Below are 20034 nucleotides of genomic sequence, written 5' to 3'. Positions count from 1 at the left end.
GAAATTTCTACTTATAATCCCACAACAGGGTTGGAGCTGGCACCTTTACTCTTCTCTAAACTGAGGGAAATACAGAACGGTGTAGAGTTGTAGTGGTTGAGGAAGGCACAGTCAGCAACCTGATTTCCTTATAATAATCAGTCAACTGAAGTCTGCCCAGTGCAGCTCCTGTAGATCAGCCACGTGAGTGTCACAGATGTGAACTGACGAGACCGGGAGCACCCTTTAGCAAACGTGTGGGCTTCTCATTCTGAGTCAGCACTAGGTAATACTTTGTCACTTCAGCCAGAGACATTGAGGAAGAGCTATAGAGGACAAACAGGTTAAAGGGCTGGTATTGGAGATTTCCCCTCAGCAACAATGAAAGCTTCATTCTGTTTTAATTTTTAACCAAGCAAGGTCATTACTGTATATGGACCCTCTTCTGTGGCAATTCCTCTGCGTCACAGGTTCCTTTCCTTCCCTTCCACCCCACAGCTGAAATGTGCTGCAAATCACACCATGCAGTGGAGTGGGTTAGGTATAAGTAGAAACAGGCAAACCAACCTCCTCTATGTGTCTCTTTTCTTCATTTCTGCAGGTAACATACAATTTCGTCTTCTGCCCGGTTCCATTCACACACTGACTAAATCATCTTTTTTTCTCACATGCCTTGTCACAATACTATGAACAAAGTGGTCCCCAAAAGTCAATGCAAGCCTATTCAGTTACATCCACTTAAAAACCAAACTCCATTCACGGTGCCATCCTGGATCCTGCACAAAGGATGCTTTATCAGCTCTTCTCGCCTTTGTCTTCTTAGCAGTTTGACTTCCCATCCTTTTCCTTTCTTAGATGAGGCTGAGCACTTTTGCTGAGAGAAAGACCTGCTTACTACTTTAATGTTTAAAATGTGCACTCTGCAGTGTTTCTGAAGATTCCAGAACAACATATGCCCAAAGCACAGGCAGGTATGCTCACTTGAAGTTGAATTCCCCATTATTTCTAGAGTTCCCAAGAAACGGTGGTTACATAGAGCTAAACAAAGAGTTGACAAGAGTGTGAAGGTGTCCTTATACTCACTTAAAGACTAAAAAATAAAAAAATCGTATTCTAAGTAAAGAATGATTATAGAATGTAAAATGCTTAACATATATGAACTGCGCAGTTAACAATCTCTCCCGCCACAAATATTCTTTCCTTTCTCTTCTCTCCCTCAGCTCTTGTTGTATTCCTATTAAGATGCAAGAAGAAAGACCTTACTGGGCTTCAGGATCTTGATGTTAGATATTGGCAACCAGATCTGTGAGTCGCTACATTTTGGATCCATATAAATAAAGGAATTTGTAGTATTATGTTTAGCTGTGTAATGTGGCATTGAATAAGTGGCTGACCCTGAGAAATTATAATCCAAGCTGTCTGACACTGGCGCCAGAGGACAAATATGGTCCAGATTGCTTTATTGTGAGTGTTGCTATTTTTAGATATAATATCCATTTAAAATGGTGCATAGGAATGAACTATAATACAAGAGACTCTCGGTTTCATATGTGATCCTGGTCAGGGCAAAGCTGGGAATATCAGTTCATGACCATGACCCTGGAAAGTGATATTTGTGGCATAAACTAAAGGTAATGTTAAGTCAGAGTCACTTAGCAATGTCCACAAGCAATTGATAAAAATACATTCAGTTTGCTTGAGGATCGTCCCAGGCCACCTTTGTAGAATCCGAAACACACAGATGTCAGACTGTATCCATCACAAGCTGACAGAAACATATTTTTGTCGTTGTTTTAAGACCTAAAATTGTTTGGGGATTCTTCCAAAAATCCTTCCAGTGGCCTGATGTTTACATTTGCGTTTCTGCAACAGCAGATGCATGTGATAATCATGTGTGATCATCCAGCAGACCTGAAATGGCATCCGGGAGAGGGACCCAGATTCAGCTCATGCTGAGGCTCAGGGCATCAGATTCACAGGGAAACCATTTCTGGGTGCTCTGCCACACTGAGCACTTCCCAAACATTTGGGGTCCCATCTGTTCTATCTCCCTTAAGCCACAGAATGGGACAGGAAAGTGAAAGAAACCAGGCAATTTCCAAGTTCTGGGGCTCAACAATTAGAGGGCTCCTCAGCTCTCCACAAAGTTGGGGAAGGAGAATGAAGAGGATATTTAGGTAAAAATATGGAAGGTAAATGCTGAGCTTCATCCTGTGGGGTCTGACAATTTTTTTTTTTTTTTTGGAGGGGATGGGCATATTTTAGAACTAGGCTGCAGTGACATTAAATAACTCCTCAAGTATCTAAAATGGCCACTGAGCTGGGCCCATAAAGTGGGTGGATATCATGGTATGCAAATGATATGTTAATGAGTCCTCTAAACAAGGAAGAAAAGAACGGGATAAGAGCCCTAAGAACACCAGACAGAAGCGGTGGACTGGCACACGGGCCTGAACACAGGGAGACAGTGACAGTTATTCCCATTATACGTCCATTCCACCATCTGCTCCACACACATTATGAGGTCCTCATCAGAGGCTGAGAGAGCTGAATTTTGAAGATGTTCCTTCCAAACAGTTTACCGTAGGGAATGGATAAAACTTGTTCTTTAGGATTGGAAGGATGGCTCAGCTAAGAGCACTGGCTGCTCCTACAGATGACCTGAGTATGTATTCATATTCATGTATTCATGTATGCAGGATTCTATACCTCCAGTTATAAGGGGATCTGGTGTCTTTTTCTGATCTCTGCGGGAACTAGGCACGTGTGAAGCACATGAACATACATGTAGGCAAAACACTCAGAGAAATAAATAAATCCAAAGCTTTAAAAATTAAAAAGTGTTCCTTTGAAGAACAACAATATCAACCAACCAGACCTTGCCTCCCTCAGAGTTCCCAGGGACTAAACCACCATCCAAAGAGCACACATGGAGGGACCCATGGCTCCCACTGCATATGTAACAGAGGATGGCCTTGTTGGACATCAGTCAGAGGAGAGGCCCTTGGTCCTGTGAAGACTTGATGCCCCAGTGTAGGAGAGGGGAGGGAGGTGGGAGGGAGTGCGTGGGTGGTTAGAGTACTCTCATAGAAGCAGGGGAAGGGGGATGTGATAGGGGGTTTCCAGAGGGGAAACTGGGAAAGGGGATAACATTTAAAATGTAAATTTAAAAACTCCAATTAAAGAAAAAATATAAATAAATAAAATAACCAATAAAAAATTAAATAAAAAAAGTGTTCCTGTGTATGGTATTTGGCTCTTAGCATGAAAGATCTACTACTGTCTTGTCTAGTATAGAATGCTGAAAACTCATTCTTTAAAAAAATGGAAAAAAATTAAAGAGTTGATAGAATAAATCTGACGTAAATAAACTGGAGGTATTCTGAGTGGCTCATTATCCCTGGAGCGAGATACATGTCAATCATTCCTGCTAGAAGCAAAAATAAAAAAATGTTTAATTTGCAAAGTCTCCATGAGTGCTGTTAAAAACCAGTAATAACCTATGGGGCAGCCCTATGAAGATATACATGTGTATTTGTATATGTATGTGCATGTGTATATGTATGTGTATGTATATACGTATATAAACAGTCTCCTTATGCAGTCTGTACTGGCAACTTGCCAATAGACTAAGCCAGCCTCAAACTTGTGATATTTCTGCTCCAGTCTCCCAAGTGCTGGAATTAGAGGTATATTCCACCTCCCAGCCACCAACTCTATTCTTCCAAAATGCCAACTTTGTCCTACTTCTAATGTCTTCCCACAGGGACTGAGGTCTCTTCCTTTATTTAATAATTTTCCTGGGCACAACTACATATGTCAGTGAGGCATCATCTTGTTCAACACGTCTGGTATCAATGAATGTTCCTGTGTCTTGGTTCACTGAGTAACATGCAGGCTCATAGGCTCAAACACTTCCTTCCTAGACAGTTTTGGTGCTGTTCTAGGAGGTTATAGAATCTTTGGTTTATTGCGTCACTAGCAGAAGAAGGCTTCTGATGCTGGGAGTGGGAGACATACTGCTCATCTCTATAACTCTGGCTCCAGTCCTGAACTGTCTGCTTCCCAGTCTTCTACAATGTGAGAAGCAACAGTCTTCTGGCTCAGAACAAGCCGCTCTATTTGCCTTATTCACCTTAAAAGACTAAATCCCCTGAAACCAGTAGTCAAAATAAATGGTACCTTCTTTACCATCAGGCACTTTGTCAAATGAAAAATCACCAACAGTTTTCTTTCCAGCAGGTGTAAAGCTAATATAAAGAACTTAACATTTCTCAGATAGCTCAAACCTGATCTCTAAGACAAACGATTACCAAATAGCCAATTACCTAGACTCCTCTAACTTCAATACATCAAAAAGGACAGGGGCAGGTTGGACTTAATTATTACAACTAATGAAGACATCACTAACAGTGACATTAAATATTGTCAGAAATCCAACACAAATGTTCTTTATTTTCCATCCTAATTAAATCAGTTTCTCAATTAATATTAGTTACTGCATGTCACTAAATTAAACATATTTGACCAAAGAAAGACTGATTGGGGAGCTAGGTATCAAGTACTTTCAATAACCTGAAGTACTGCAAATGCTAACCGAGTGGACAATGTCTTATGTAAGGGCAGAATTAACAATCTGTTTATTGTCTTTCCTCCCTAGGGATAAAACTATACATGTTTAGGATGCCCTTAAACCATTTGAAAAGCTAAAGTGGATTTCTAAGACAGTTTTCACTTACTCTTCTAAAACCACTTTTGACATTTATCTCTTATTTCTAATCAAGATTTAAATTAATGCATTCTTTTTTAAAGGTAGAGGTGATTTATTTCATTGTCTCATACGATTCTATATGCAGTGGGCAATCAATGTTGCTTACCTCTTTAATCCTATTTGTGATTGCCATATATTATAAAGTACATTGTAGTGGCCTAGATGTGTTTATCCCTGGGGAATTGTCAGACATTTTTACTATAGATCAATGCAGATAATGAAACTGAAGCTTTCCAGACTTTTATTTAGACAGTTCACTAGATCTAAGTATTCTCTGTGTGATTTTTACTTTGGAATTTCACAGCACAAAGCATATCTGAATCTTATAGTAATTCACAAAAAGCACATAGAAGTCCCTTGCTTTGTTTCATTTGATTTCCACAGTATGTAATCCCCATTGATAAGGATAAGCTGAGGATGTCTACATAGGCAAATAGAGTGTAGGTACCTAAGCCAGTGCCAGTCAGTATGCTCTGGCCACAGAAATTTGTTCAATGATGAAAGGTTGTCCTCTGTTCAGAGACAGGATGTTGAAGTCTGCCTCCTCCAACTCCACCTCCTCTCTCCCTCTCTCTCTCTTTCTCTCTCTCTCCCTCTCTCTCTCTCTTTCTTTCTCTCTCTCTCTGTCTCTCTCTCTCTCTGTCTCTCTCTCTCTCTCTCTCTCTCTCTCTCTCTGTGTGTGTGTGTGTGTGTGTGAGCCCTGGCAAAAGGATTATTAGCTAATCTGGGTGTACTGCTGGTTTTATGTGTCAACTTGACACAAGCTGAAGTTATCACAGAGAATGGAGCCTCAGTTGAGAAAATGCCTCTATGAGATCCAGTTGTAAGGCATTTTCTCAACTATTGATCAAGGAGGGAGGGCCCAGCCCGTTGTGGGTGGTGCCATTTTTGGGCTGGTAGACCTTGGTTCTATCAGAAAACCAGCTGAGCAAGCCAGAGGAAGCAAGCCAGTAAGTGACATTCCTCCATGGCCTCTGCATCAGCTCCTGCTCTTCCTGACCTGCTTGAGTTCCAGTTCTGTTTTTTTTTTTTTTTTTTTGGTGATGAACAGCATGTGGTATAAAACCCTTTCCTCCTCAGCTTGCTTCTTAGTCATAATGTTTTGTTCAGGAATAGAAACCCTGACTAAGATACTGGTTAATAATAAAGTTAACTAAGTTGGAACAAGATTGAGTAATGAAAAAACATAATTTAAGTAAAATTTAAAATAATCATGTAGTTCATATGATGTTCTAGACATTGGCCTGTCATGTACATTTTTTAAATTTTAATTTTGTGTGTCTGTGTGTGTGTGTGTGTGTGTGTATGCCTGTGTGTGTGTAGGTTTCTTCATGTGTGTGCAGTGCCTATGAAAGGAGAAAGAAAATTACCCAAGGAGCTAGAAAACACATGATTGTGTCGTGATGTGTAAAAACAGTATGTACTTTTTCACACTGATCTACCCACTTCAAGCCTTAGGCCTTTAAAAAATCTTTATTAATACAAGTTTACTTTTGTAAATATACTTAGGAGCTGTAAGCAACAATAATCTTGATTTTATAAATGAGAAAACCAAGTCACCAGGAAGTTAAAGACTCTGCTGTCACATAGATAACTAAAGGAATAGGAGCTTGCACCCTGATTTGACTCTAACATCTGTGCTGTGACTATTACAAAGAGGCCATGCTTTTTGCCAACTTTCCAACTTTCCCCAAAACTTAATGATTAGGAAATGGTCCGACTCAGTGTTCACACACCACAGAGCCAAACCCAACTACTCATCTGTGAGTGAGACTTGGGTGATCTATAGATTTATTTTATGCTTCCAGATGTCAGGGATAACTCCACAATGATGTAGATATTCAGATAAATTGAAACCTTTGGGTTATTTGTTTAAAAGCTATTGTGAATTTCAGAATAGAGAATACAGTATTAAACTAAGCACAGGGCTATGGGCCTGCATTCCAGAAGGTTCACAGGGAGATCTCTGGCCCAGCCTGGCAAGGTTCCTTGGTTCAAGCAAAGGGGAGGGGTCTTGATCAGGGAGGGAGAACCGGTTCTCCACTGCTGTTGCTATCTTCCATCCTTTCCAACACTGGCAACAGGATGTCTGGCCAGGCTGAGTCAGAGGGAGACTGGCTAGTCACTGAGGGGTGCAGGGGAGCTTCTGGTGGTTATTTCGGGAGGGAGAACAGATCTATTTCCAAGTGGTGGTGTTACAGCTCTTATGACAGAAAGTCTCAGACATTGGAGTAATTTCTGCACAACTCTAATTTTTCTAGATAGGCGTCTTGTACAGAGTTTTGGGATGGTTCGGGGTCTGACAACAAGTACTTCCTATTGGCTTAGCCTGAGAGCTTGGGAATACCTCATCTACATATTTGGGGGTATGGTCATCCATCTATGTTTCTTGTGGTCAGGAGGGACTTGGAGTGTGACCTATGAAACTCAAACCTCTCTACAGGGGACTGTAGCTTAGTGAGAGGGGCCTGATCTCCCAGGAGACAAGGAAGCTTCCTGTTCTCCCTTAGGATCCCATGGGCTTCAACTTATCTCAACTGGGAATCAGGGTCCCATTTACCACACACATTGCCACACAGGGTCCTCTTATCTAGGGTGTAAAAGCCTTATGCAACTGTAGAGTGCATGCACCCGTGAAGGTGGCTTTAAACCTATGCCATTCAAGAGGTGAGTGGTAAAGGCTGGACTGAAGTCTGACGTATGAATCGCAAAGCCAATGATCTGGACATATAATGTGATTTACCCCATTTTAAAGTAACTACAGACATATTATTGCTTCTGTGAGAAGTTAGTTATTTAAGTTATTAACAGTTAAATTGTATGTTTTGATATCTTTTCAGTTAAACACACTGTCTACAGTTGATCCACTCTGTCTCCTGTGTTCCAGTGGTTATACATGAGGTCAGGGATACATTATGTTTTATTATCTTGCTTACATTATGTGCCCTTAGGCATCGTTAGAAAGAATGACTTATATAAACATATTTAATTAAGTATATTGCACAGTTCCACCCTCCAGATAAAGCTAGAACTGGAGAACTACTGTTAAGGTACTGGACTTTCAATCATTTCACTACTTGCCACACATAGCTCTCAACCGATCTGTACTTATACAATTTATTTAGCTCTGCATCTTCATCAGGGTTTAGGAAACAAAATACACCCTCTTTGCTTCACAATGCAAAATTTCATATACCAGCTACTTCCTTCCTCATGGGAAACAAAGGTCTGCAGTGCAGCTGTTTACACTGAAGTTGTGAATTTTTCTGAGTGCCAAGGTCTGTCTGATGCATTTTATGACCTGGGTCTTCACATTTAAAAACCATTACATCTCATGAAAATATTTGATGATATATGACACCGAAATAATGAAATGGGACCGTTTTATAAAACAGAAGTCAAATTATGTGCTTTTATGTAACAGCTGGGTTCTACCGCTTGAAGGTTGATGATTAAAGAAAACAAGATAAAACTTTCCACAGCAAACTCTAAATATTGCTACGTAATTCCAGTGATGCAAACAGCTAGAAAATCATTTATTATGAATGAATCACAACCATGAAGTAGAGGCTCCATGCAAACATTACTCTCAGCACTTCTATTTACTTGTTGAGTAAGTTATGCTATTTAACTCTCATTTATGTCTGAAATGTGAGACTCTGGGAGAACATTCTAGAACAGCTCACATGGCAGAATATTCTAAGGAAACCAATACATCAATATTCTTAAATGATTTTCTAAATGATTATTTTTTAAAAAAAGAGCAGTGAAAATAATTCTGTCACCACAGAGGGAGTGTTTCTACATTGGTGAAAGCAAATTCATCTGTAAATGATTTGTGTGTCACCCACGTTGGCATTACCTGCTGAGATCTGCTCTCCTGTCGGTACTGATGCTCAGAGAAGGCATTGAAGGCTGAAGTCATTTCATCCTTTTCAAACTGTCTTTTCATCTTGGCTAAACCACCAGGCACGGTGCACACGTCTGACTCTTCCATGACCTGTGATGATTTAAGAAGGTAATTCAGGGTTTTGTCTGCATATCTGGTATGCTCGGGCTATTCGTTCACTATACTTGGCAATTGTTGATGGATAGAACATAAAAAGAGAAAGATCGACACAAAATGATTGTCACAGCCTTCCACTAAAACTAAACGTTGTTTTGCGGTTTACCAGAATTTTATATATTGTCCCTTCGAAACGCTGCCTGAGTTTCAACACTGTTTTATTTTTTCCCTCGATGCTGTTTCAGATACATTTTGGTATAGAGAATTAGAATGGATACTGTATTCCTCCAATCATATAGGGGATGATTGGTGGGTATGAAAATAACAAAATCAATTATAGCTCAAAGTAAAGCTGTCACTGACGTTTCCAACATCTGTAACAGGCAGCAGACACGTTATCATGGATAATTACAAGAATCATTTTTAGTAACACTGAATTTTATTCCCACTATTTTGGATACACCAAATAAAGGGCCTTATGTGAAACTGCTTGAAACTGTCAGTAAAAGCAGCCACTTATGGAGGTACAGTGACAGGGGAATTCGGCATATATTCATATATACTCCATCAGGTCATGCTTGGTGGTATCCTGTGAGCCAGAGACATCCAGGCTCTACATTTTAATCTAAGGAATCTGAGATTTAGAGATGCGAAAAGTTTGATGTTCTTATATGCAGGACATTAAGTGATGGTATTAAATCTGTCTGTCTGAATCTTAATCTGAATGGCACCTGTCTGTCTCAATTACTAGTTCGGTGGAAAGACAGATAAACAGCTACTGTTCACCAGAACTGGCATGTCTCAATTCTGCTTTGAGCACTGGCATGTCAGGACCAAGTGGCAGCAATACGAGATTTGAATAGAAGGACATATTTTTAGATGAGAAAACTGATCTCAGCACATAGTTTGGGATAGAACTTGCAGGGCACCAAGGAACCTTGTCAGATCACAGGACTCATGGGGAAGTGCAAAAGAGCCTAAGGCTTTGGTTTTGATGACACCATAACTTCCTTAGCCCAGCAAGCACTCCAGCCCTGATGGGGTGCCAAGGGGCAAGCAACCTGACCCCATGCCAGCCCTTTGCCTGGGAAGCCTCTGGTTCTACATGCAAGTGGATGGAGATTCAGTGACATTTCATAACAGCAGAGCTCTTGAGGTCTGCACCAGTGCTGATATAAATAGCCCAGAGAGTACAGCCCCTTATAAATCACAGGTGTCCTGATGGATGGAGTCACATCTGACAGAATCTGGGTACCCAGGAGCCTGAAATCTTCAACCAAAATATGGAAGTTCTTGAAATATAGTGAGAAATAACTTAAGAACTGGTATGAAAGTACTAGTCTGGGCTCTAGCAGAGTTGTATGAGTTCCTGTCAAACAGTGAAGTGCTTGCATTACCATAGCAACTTCCTCCCTGGCTTCATTCGTTCTTGGTCATTTCACAATGTGAATATTTGTGCAATGGAATGAGATATAGTTGTCTACTTTCTATGTATTACATATGTGCTCTGCAAATTCTTAAAACTTAAAATGTAATTTCTAATCAATTACTAATATTTGCTATCTGTTAGGGGCATGAGAATGCTAGATAAGTTTTGAAATTTAAGAATGTAAAGAAACAGAAGGGTGAATTAAGATCACAAAACTTCTTTTAGCCATACCTACCATCTATTTGGAATAAATGTTCTTCTTGGATAGATCATGTGCAAATAAAATATGATTTTTAATGACAGAAATTAATGCAATTATTGTCAATAGCTAAAAACCTATTCGATATGCAAAATCATATGCTGGATACTCTTCCCATAATCACTTATTCAAAGGACTATACAGCTTGCTTCTTACCACTGTATGGATTGAAATACAGCCATATTTCAATCCATACCCTTTCCTTTGACATTGACTTTGGTAGTAGACACATACATATGCAAGAGCATACAGCTGTTGGTTTTTCATAAGCTTATAAACATTGCAACCTCTGCTAATGTTGGTTCCACTGTGACGCACTGTAGCTCTTTGCCAAACCAAGTCAGAGGGATCTCCCCAAAGGATGATAAAAATGTTTCTCAGATGGCCTTGAAGTGGTCTCATAGAGAAGGTCTACCCAAATGATATGGTAGGACATGCAGTTTGTGGCCATTGCTGGAGCGACACCTGCTCACAGGATCACTCCAGTGTTTTCTCTCCATTTAGCACCATGTTCTGAATGCTGCGACTAATCTGTGTTATTTTTAATGACCTCATAACTAGACTGGTTTGCAGTAAACATTTTTTAATATTTACTTGTATTCATTTTCTCGGGTTTTGGCTGGGAAATAAGATCTGGAATTTAATGGGTATGTCGATAATAATGAGTTAATTTAAATGCTCAACGGTTAAACCTAGGTAAATACATTACACAGTCATCAGTTGGAGATGTAAATTCCAATCAATGACAATGTTTTCAGGAATGTCAGTACTAACAAGGAACAACGTAGTCTGGGAAGTTGTACAAATGGTGATTTTAATCCTGCCTCTAATAAAAGCTTAGCTAAAGTCTCCAAAGCTTCTATTCTATAAACTGGACAGGGCAATATTTCTTGTTACACATGTATGGTCTGTGTTAAAAAAGATAAAGAGAAGAAAGTTACACTGTGGAACCTGGTACTTAATGTCTTGTTCTGTACACATTACTCCCTCCTTTTCTTTTAGGGCTGCCCACAGGCTGCTCCTGTTCTAGGAGCATGGGGAACAGGTAGAGCAGCCATTACCAGCAGGCAGTTAATGAAAGGGCACACTGTTGGTCACCTTCAGGTGTCAAGAAGTTTGTGACATATTGGAGTCCCTTTGAGTTACATCTGTGACTTCCATGTTCTCCAATTGCAATGTTCAGTAGCAGCTGTGCAGTGAGTCACAAGTGGCCTTACTGGGCTCAGTGATGAAGCATTTGGCATTTTTTGTTGTTTGTGTGTTTGTTTTATTGCTTATTTTATGTATTTACATTTCAAATGTTATCCCTTTCCTGTTTTCACCTTTGCAATCCCTCAATGTCATCCTCCCCCTGCTTCTGTGAGAGTGTCCCCCACTCACCCACCCACTCACTTCTCACTGCCCTGGCATTCCCTTACACTGGGGCATAGAGCCTTCACAGAACCAAGGTCCTCTTATCCTATTGATGCCAGACAAGGCCATCCTCTGCTATACATGCAGCTGGAGCCATGGGACCCTCCATGTGTACTCTTTGGTGGTTTAGTTACTGGGAGCTCTGGGGATTCTGGTTGATTGATATTGTTGTTCTTCCTATGGTGTTGCAAAGCTCTTCAGCTCCTGCAGTCCTTTCTCTAACTCCTCTATTGGGGTCCCTGTGCACAGTCCAATGGTTGGCTGTGAGAATCCCCCTCTGTATTTGTCAGGCTCTGGCAGAGTTTCTCAGGAGACCGCTAACTCAGGTTCCTGTCAGCATGCACTTGGCATCAAATAGTGTATGGGTTTGGTGTCTGTATATGGGGTGGACTCCCAGATTGGGCAGTTTCTGAGTGGCCTTTCCTTCAGTCTTTTCTCCACACTTTGTTCTTGTGTATGTATTTCCTTTAGAAGAAAGCAGTTCTGTGTTAAATATCCGAAGATAAGTGGGTGGCCTCAACTAGGAGTCCTGCCTAACCTCTGAATATGGTTTCTATGAATTCTTCCTCTCCTTTGTGGGCATTTCAGCTAATCTCATTCCTATTGGGTCCTGGGAGCCTCTTGCTTTCCTGGCATCTGGGACTTGATGATGGCTAAGCCCAGTTCCCCATCCCCCATTGTTACATACCTCTGTTCAGATTCCTGACCCTCTGAATATCATTCCTGTCTACTCCCATACCTGATCCTACCCCTTTTTTACCACCTCCCCCTCCTAGATCCTCCCAAGTCCTGCTTACCCTCTACCTCCCTTAAATATTTTGTTCCCCTTTCTAAGAAGAACAGAAGCATTTTGGACTTCTTTCTTCTTGAGCTTCATATGGTCTGTAAATTGTATCACAGAAATTCTGAGCTTTTGGGCTAATATTCACTTATCAGTGAGTTCATACCATGTGTGTTCTTTTGTGACTGGTTTACCTCAGTAAGGATGATATTTTCTCATTCCATTCATTTGCCTAAGAATTTTAGGAAGTCATTGTTTATAATAGCTGTGTAAATGTACCACATTTCCTGTATTTATTTCTCTGTTGAAAGACATCTGGGTTCTTACCAGCTTCTGTCCATTATAAATAAGGCTGCTATGAACATAGTGGAGCATGTGTTCTTGTTATATGTTGGAGCATCTTTTGGGTATAAGCCCAAGAGTGGTATATCTGGGTCCTCAAATAGTACTAGGTTCAATTTTCTGAGGAACCACCAGACTGACTTTCAGAGTGGCTACACCAGCAGGCAATCCTACCTACAGTGGAGGAGTGTTCCTCTTTCTTGGCATCCTTGTCAGCATGTACTGTTACCTGAGGTTTTGATCTTAGCCATTCTGACTGGTGTGAGGTTGAATCTCAGGGTGGTTTTGATTTCCATTTTCCCTGATGACTAAGGATGTTGGACGTTTCTCTAGGTGCTTCTTGACCATTCAGTATTCCTCAGTTGAGAATTTTTTTGTTTAGCTCTGTACCCCATATTAAGCATTTGATACCACAGATAAACAATACTGTTATTTTACCTTTTTCCTATATTTATTGAAATTTTTGTGAGCTCATCAATGCTTTTCTACATTGCTGTATTTCCATGATCATAATATCTAAGACAAAATGAGTAGTTTGAGGGCCAAAATACTATTTTGAAGTATTTTGAAGTATGAAGAAGGAACTTTAAATATATTTAAAAGAGCATTGAAATCGCAAATCTGGGAATTTAATTTCATAATTTTGCAATATTTTAAAAATAATTTTTACTAAAGTTTCCACCTATATTTTGGGCATTTTCACACCAGTCTTAATTTCTGTTGTTTATTGAATAGAATTGCTTAATTTATCCATATCCATTTTGTTTATATATTTTATACCAAAGAATAAAGATTTAGTTAGACATTCACTAGCCTCTAGATACAACACACCATAGTCCATGTGGAGTTAATCAAACCCCAAAGCTCATTTTTTTACAATTTATAAATTAGGGCACAACTGCAACTACTTTCATTTTCCATGAGATCTTGAAGGCAGGCTTTGCTGTTACACCTTGTCTGTGATCACTATGGTAAAGACAACTGGATTCATATGAAATGTAAGAAACAATTCTCGTTCAGAGCATATTGTTTAAAAACCATATCAAAACATCAAAATGATAGAAATATACTTCATTTGACTAACTTCTTGATACGGTTGTCTCCCAGAATAGAAACAGTTTGTTTACCACTACAAAAAAAAAAAAGTTTCTTCTTGTTAGTTTTTAAAGGTCAATGCACTTTTTTTTCCTCTGTATTATTTCATATTTTGCTGATTTGGAGATGCAAAGCCCACAGCGAGCAGAGAGTAACCACACACTGAAGACACCATGGTAATGTTGGTATTTTAACAGCTAGATAGTGGGGAAGTGGGTAGAATATATATGTAGCAGAGTTTGATAATGACAAAAAGTTAATATCTTTTATAGGACTATTGTTGATTGCTAGAAACATTTTGTCTTACAAATGGGCTGTGTGCCTATTTTAAACATTTACTTATTTTTTTAGTATCTTAGAAATAAATACAAATTATATCATGATACTAATCTGTTTTATGGCATATTATCCACTTATGGGAAATGATCTAAGTCTTTCTAAGTAAAACCATTGTTTACCAAGTAGCAAGTATTGAATGAGGCATCTTCTCGTCTTATAAACAGTCTCTTAGCTTGCACATCAATCTTTTTGTTGTTTCTATTTTGTACATCATGTTTTCTTAATAATGTAGAACTACCTTGTAGTCACGTTTTAAAATCCCCAGCAGGGGGCGCTCAGTAAGAACACTAGCAGAAAGCAGTGTTGAGCTGATGAGTTTGGGACGTGGTCTAGTTAATCACCTCACTTCTCCACACTCATTCCAAATCTATGCAGTATCTAAAATGTATTTTAATGACTATGTAAAAACTTAAATGTCATCTGCAATTGCAGGGCTGTTAATGAGTTTGGCACAGTCAACCTTGCTTCTAAATAATTTGTAAATGTTGAGGAACTATTTTTAGATCTAACTTTGGGATCTTCTCTGTCCTTGTCTCTGTCTGTCTCTCTTTCATTCTCTCTCTCTCTCTCTCTCTCTCTCTCTCTCTCTCTCTCTCTCTCTCTCTCTCTCTCTCTCTCTCTCTCTCTCTCTCCCTTTCTTTCTGTCTGTCTCTCTCATATGGCCGATTTGGGTTTATAATTATAAAAGAATGTCCTTATATTTCATTAAATTGAAGGACTCAGATTACAGAACCCTACAAATTCTTTTGAACATCACTAATTATGGACTGTCTCTCAAATTGGTGATCTTTCTGAATCTCAGAGTTTCTCATAATCATAATTGGTTTAGTAAAGTGCCGGCATTGATAATCTCTTTCATTTTCTATGTTGATTAAGCTTCTCCTAATGGATTCTGTGCAAACCGAGAAAAGCAAAAGAAATTATACTACAAGAGAATTTAAATGAATGATACACAAGACCAAGAAGGGCAGCACATAAGCCCACATTATTAAGATTTGAATTGAATTCTCAACCTCCCTGAGGAGAATAGCTATAGGTTAATTGGTAATGATGACAATATCAACACATTTGCAGAGTGCCTCTTGCCTTCCACATAAATTATCTCCTTGGTTCTTCCCCAGGAACCCTATATGGTAGATAATTGTTCCCATTCCTCAGAGCAGAAACCTGAAGCTCTGGGAGGGTCAGGAGAACGGCTCCGGTTCATGCCACCATTGAACAGCAAACCCGAGGCTTCAAGTCAGAAGTTCTGAATTAGATTTCCGTTTTGTTGTTTGTTTGTCTGCTGTAAAATTATTCCAGTGCCTAGTACTTGGTTTTGTTTTTCAACTATTCAACTATTTGGTTTTTCAACTAGTACATTCTTGTTTATCAAAAGTACCGAAGATGTATGGACCAACAACATGTGTATCAATCACGCAAAATTCTGCAGAGGTGCTTACGTTAGCTGAGAAGCTGCGGGCTTCACCCCGTGAAACGGCTGCCTGGTACCTTGCCATCCTCTCCTTCAGGGACAGCGCCTCTAGGAGTTCCAACTGGCACTCGCTCCCAGCAGCACTGGTGTCTCCGGGCTTAGTAAGGTTGATGGTCGCTGAAAACAAATGTAGGATTTTCAGATAGGTGTCAGTGTGAGAAGAAAATACCATTAGCTTATGAACAGTGACACCTAGAATTTTCAGTCTTCTAATCCGGACTGCAAACTATCAGAATGCTTTCAAGTTGCTCTGACAATTTCTTTAATCCCTTGTTCCAGGGAAAAGCTAATAATGTGCATATAAGAGGATATGATATCGTCATAAACCAGTATTACCCATCTTTTCTACTTCTGAAGTTAGTATGATGAGAAATGATGATTCAATAACACATACATAATCTAATAATTAGCATTCTTCAATCATTATATATTGCAATTACACTAAATACTGCATCAACATCTAAATGCTTTCTCTAACAACCTTGTAGATAGATGATATTTCTTAAAATTTACGTGGGTAAAAAGAGAAATACATAGTAATTGAAACAACAACCGCATTAACAACAAATCAAATACCAACACAAAACTTCCCCAGGATCACAAAATTCCTAAGCTGCAAAGTTTGAATGCAGTTGGAATATTAGCAAGTAAAAAATTGTTCTTTGTACCAACCCTGAAGGAGGTATGTGTGGCTAAAACGAAAGACTGCAGAATTATAGATGCTTTTCTTTTATTCAGAGGCAGACATTACATAAGAAACAACAGCACTACTAGAAACAGCCTCACCAAAATTTGGCTTTTTTCCCTATTAAATCATTTGCCAAACAGCAGAGTAGGACACTGGATACCAGAGTTAAGGGCTGATTGCAAGTTTACAGAATGATGGTAGCCGGAAGCTGGAGCATCCTTGTGATTAATGCAATCTAGACAAAGGTCTCTGATGCCAGGCACAGCTATTCTCCACTACATATGCATCTGGAACCAAAGGACCTCTCAATGCATTGGGGATCTATTCCATGGGAGCTGTGGAGGATTTGGTAGATCAACAATGTTGTTCTTCCCATGAGGCCAAAACACCCTTCGGCTCCTTCATTGTCCCCCACAACCCCGGAGCCCTCACCAGCATCCCCTTACTCAGTCTGATGGTTAGCTGCAATCTTGCTCAGCTGCATGGTTCTGGCAGACCCCCTGAAGACATGTGTCTTAATATTACCATTCAGTGAAAGGAACATAAGGACTCTAATAATTATGTGACTGGACACTGTTAGCTCAAATATGCTGGAACTGGTTTCATAGCCAGGCTTTCTTTAGTCTAGTGCCTGCCTGCTAGCACTTTGCCAGACTGTATACTATTCTTTTGAAAATGTGTGTCTGGAGGGCTGGAGAGATAGCTCTGTGGGTAAGAGCACTGGCTGCTCTTCTAGAGGTCATGAGTTAAATTTCAGCAACCACTTGGTGGCTCACAACCATTTGTTATTGGATTGGATTCCCTCTTCTGGTGTGTCAGCAATACCATGCTCATATACATCAAATAAACAAATAAATATTTTTTGAAAAATGTGTGCTTATGTGCACACAAAAATGTGCATGTGCACAGATGTGTGTGTGTGTGTGTGTGTGTGTGTGTGTGTGTGTATGAATGTGTATGAATTCACCACTTAAGCATGCTTCCCAAGCTTGTCCCTCTTAGAGCTTATAGCTTCTGAGACAAAGAATTTATATTTCTTTGGTGTATTTTATTGTGCAGGTTGGTTTAATATAACCACTTTGGACCAAGGTCTAAATCACTCCAGCAATAACATGCTACCCCATATTCCTCTTTCTATATCATCAGCCCTCAGCCTCCACACTAAAACATGTTATCGGGTTGTTCACTTTTAATTTTGGGGTGTCTTCAAGATTTATTTACACAATGGCTGATCAGAACAGTGTCTGTGGCTCAAAAGTAGTGAAAACCACTTACATTTCAACTCCTCGTCTAGGTGTTTGTGACTTTTTATTCAAGTAAGTATTTTATATATTTAATAAAGGTATTGTATTTACCATGTTATAAGATAGAAGCTATAAAGTATCAAGAAGTTGTATTCTATAAATACTGTGATTGACTGTAGCACACTGATGTATTCTTGAAGATCAGATCTTTGAAATTTAACTGCCATCCAGACATTTGAATTATACAAGTGTGCAGTGTTTCTGAGAAAAATGATTCCCACAAATCACCATGCTAAAGTATACATATCCTGACTTTTCTGCATGTACAATATATTTGCACAGACAGATTCAGTTATGTTCAATAGCATTGGGTCACTTCATTGTGATATATATATATATATATATATATATATATATATATATATATATGTATGTATATCTATCTATCTATCTATATCTTCTAAATGTTCTTGCTAAATGTTCTGCATAATAAATATAAATAATATTTTGTATAATTGTTACAAATTTCACCCCTTTGTGGTTAATCTTAGCCTAACCTAACTTGTGTATTTTTGCTAACATTTTATGAATAGTGTTTACATATGAAGTATTCAATTCTTATCATATTTCAACTCCTAGGAAAATGTTTAAAGTTGTTATTAAAGCAAGCAGTGGCCTGAGTGCTCTGAGACTTGGATCTCATTGCCCAGGGTGGCCTTGTTGGCAGTAAGAGCTGCATTTCTGATGTGTTCTCCAATCTTCCTATCGTTCATAAGCAAATGCATATCCAGCTTTGTTATGGAGTATAATAGCCAGAGAGAGTTTACAGGAAGCCACATTGCTTGTCAATCTCCTAACTCAACACCTCCAGTTTCCTCATGGGGCACCAGAATGGCGCTCTTTCCTCATTCTCTTGCAAGGCACTGGGGACTCTTAACATGGGGCTGATGACATCTAACACAGTCCTTCAGCCTGGACAAGATGGCTGTTTCCTTGGGGATGCATAGGGAGGAAGAGAGGAACGTTAGTGACAAGGACCCCGAGTGGGTCTGGGTCTGGAGAAGAGCACAAACAAATTTAGAATATTTATCAGAGTAGAAGGTAATGAAAGAACAGATAAATAAGTTTAACATCACATAGTGCCTGTGAAAAACTCAAAAAAAAAAAATCACAAGTGCTGTAAACATGACACGTAAACAAGCTGAAAAGATTAAGTGTCCTGTGAAGGAGAGGGAACCCCAAATATTTAAACAAGTTCAGTTAGGAATTCTCATAAGTACTAACATCTCTCTCTCTCTCTCTCTCTCTCTCTCTCTCTCTCTCTCTCTCTCTCACACACACACACACACACACACACACAATTGTTGAATGTTTTTGTCCATTGGCCTTACAGGTAACTCATTGTACAGAATAGTAAAGCTTCATGCAAAGGAATACAACGGGTCCCCTGTTGTTCCCAGAGCTAATGTCATCGTCCATTATACTCTAAACACACCTTTTCCTTTATTGCTTATATCAATGCCATTGCAAATTCATTAAAACATTAATTCTTTATGGGACATAATAAACCACATAAGAAAGAAATAACACACAGAAAAACTTCGAAGGAAAATGAAATATTAAAAAATGATATCTGTCATGAAGACAAGCATCAGACACTGACAAGAAGGCCTTTCATTAAGTGCTGTTTTTCTTAGGAAAAGATATAAATGGTCACTTCTGTAATACAATGCATTTCATAATACATAAAATTAAAGTCATCACATCAGTTCTTGCTTTATTACCCTACAACATATCATGGGACTTGAGGTTACACATACACTTTGCTTCTGCAAGTTTTAGAAATAGACAACAAACTCAATTGACATTTTGTTCCCTAGGCCACAGAAATTCATTATACCTGTCTCTATGAAGAATTCATGTTTACGGCAGTTTTTAATGTACACTGGTACAATATTAATGCTCAGAGAATTCTTGACCAGTTATTCACATCTGAACAATTGGTTAGAGAAGACTGTGTATTTACCAGTCTTGGGTTCTTCGGAGGTCATACAGTAATGAGTGTCAGTTGCCAGACATTAAATGTAAGGAACAGTCAATGAAATTATTTCAATCTTGGTGTTCTACTTTCATGAGTCTGTGGTCAAAGGCAGAGTACATGGCAGTAGGAAGCCACTCTCTCTAATAAACATCCCAAAAGAGCCATTTCAATAC

General features: G+C 39.2%; 1 protein-coding gene across 2 annotated transcripts in view; it reads right to left on the bottom strand.

Moving 5' to 3' along the window:
• The window catches only part of XIRP2 (xin actin binding repeat containing 2), an 81795-nt gene that overhangs the window by 36435 nt on the left and 25326 nt on the right, over positions 1-20034 (bottom strand). For both annotated transcript variants that reach the window (XM_080927731.1, XM_080927732.1), the window contains exons 2-3: positions 15857-16005; positions 8613-8750 (exon numbers count right to left, since the gene is read on the bottom strand). In XM_080927731.1, coding sequence (XP_080783857.1) covers positions 8613-8750; positions 15857-15913 — 195 coding nt within the window. In that variant the 5' untranslated portion in view covers positions 15914-16005. The remainder of the gene's footprint in view (positions 1-8612; positions 8751-15856; positions 16006-20034) is intronic.

The sequence above is a fragment of the Micromys minutus genome (genome assembly GCF_963924665.1).
Source record: "Micromys minutus genome assembly, chromosome: 13".
In the NCBI taxonomy this organism is placed as follows: domain Eukaryota; kingdom Metazoa; phylum Chordata; class Mammalia; order Rodentia; family Muridae; genus Micromys; species Micromys minutus.
The sequence above is the reverse complement of the archived record's forward strand: the minus strand, read 5'-3'. Positions and strand labels throughout refer to the sequence as shown.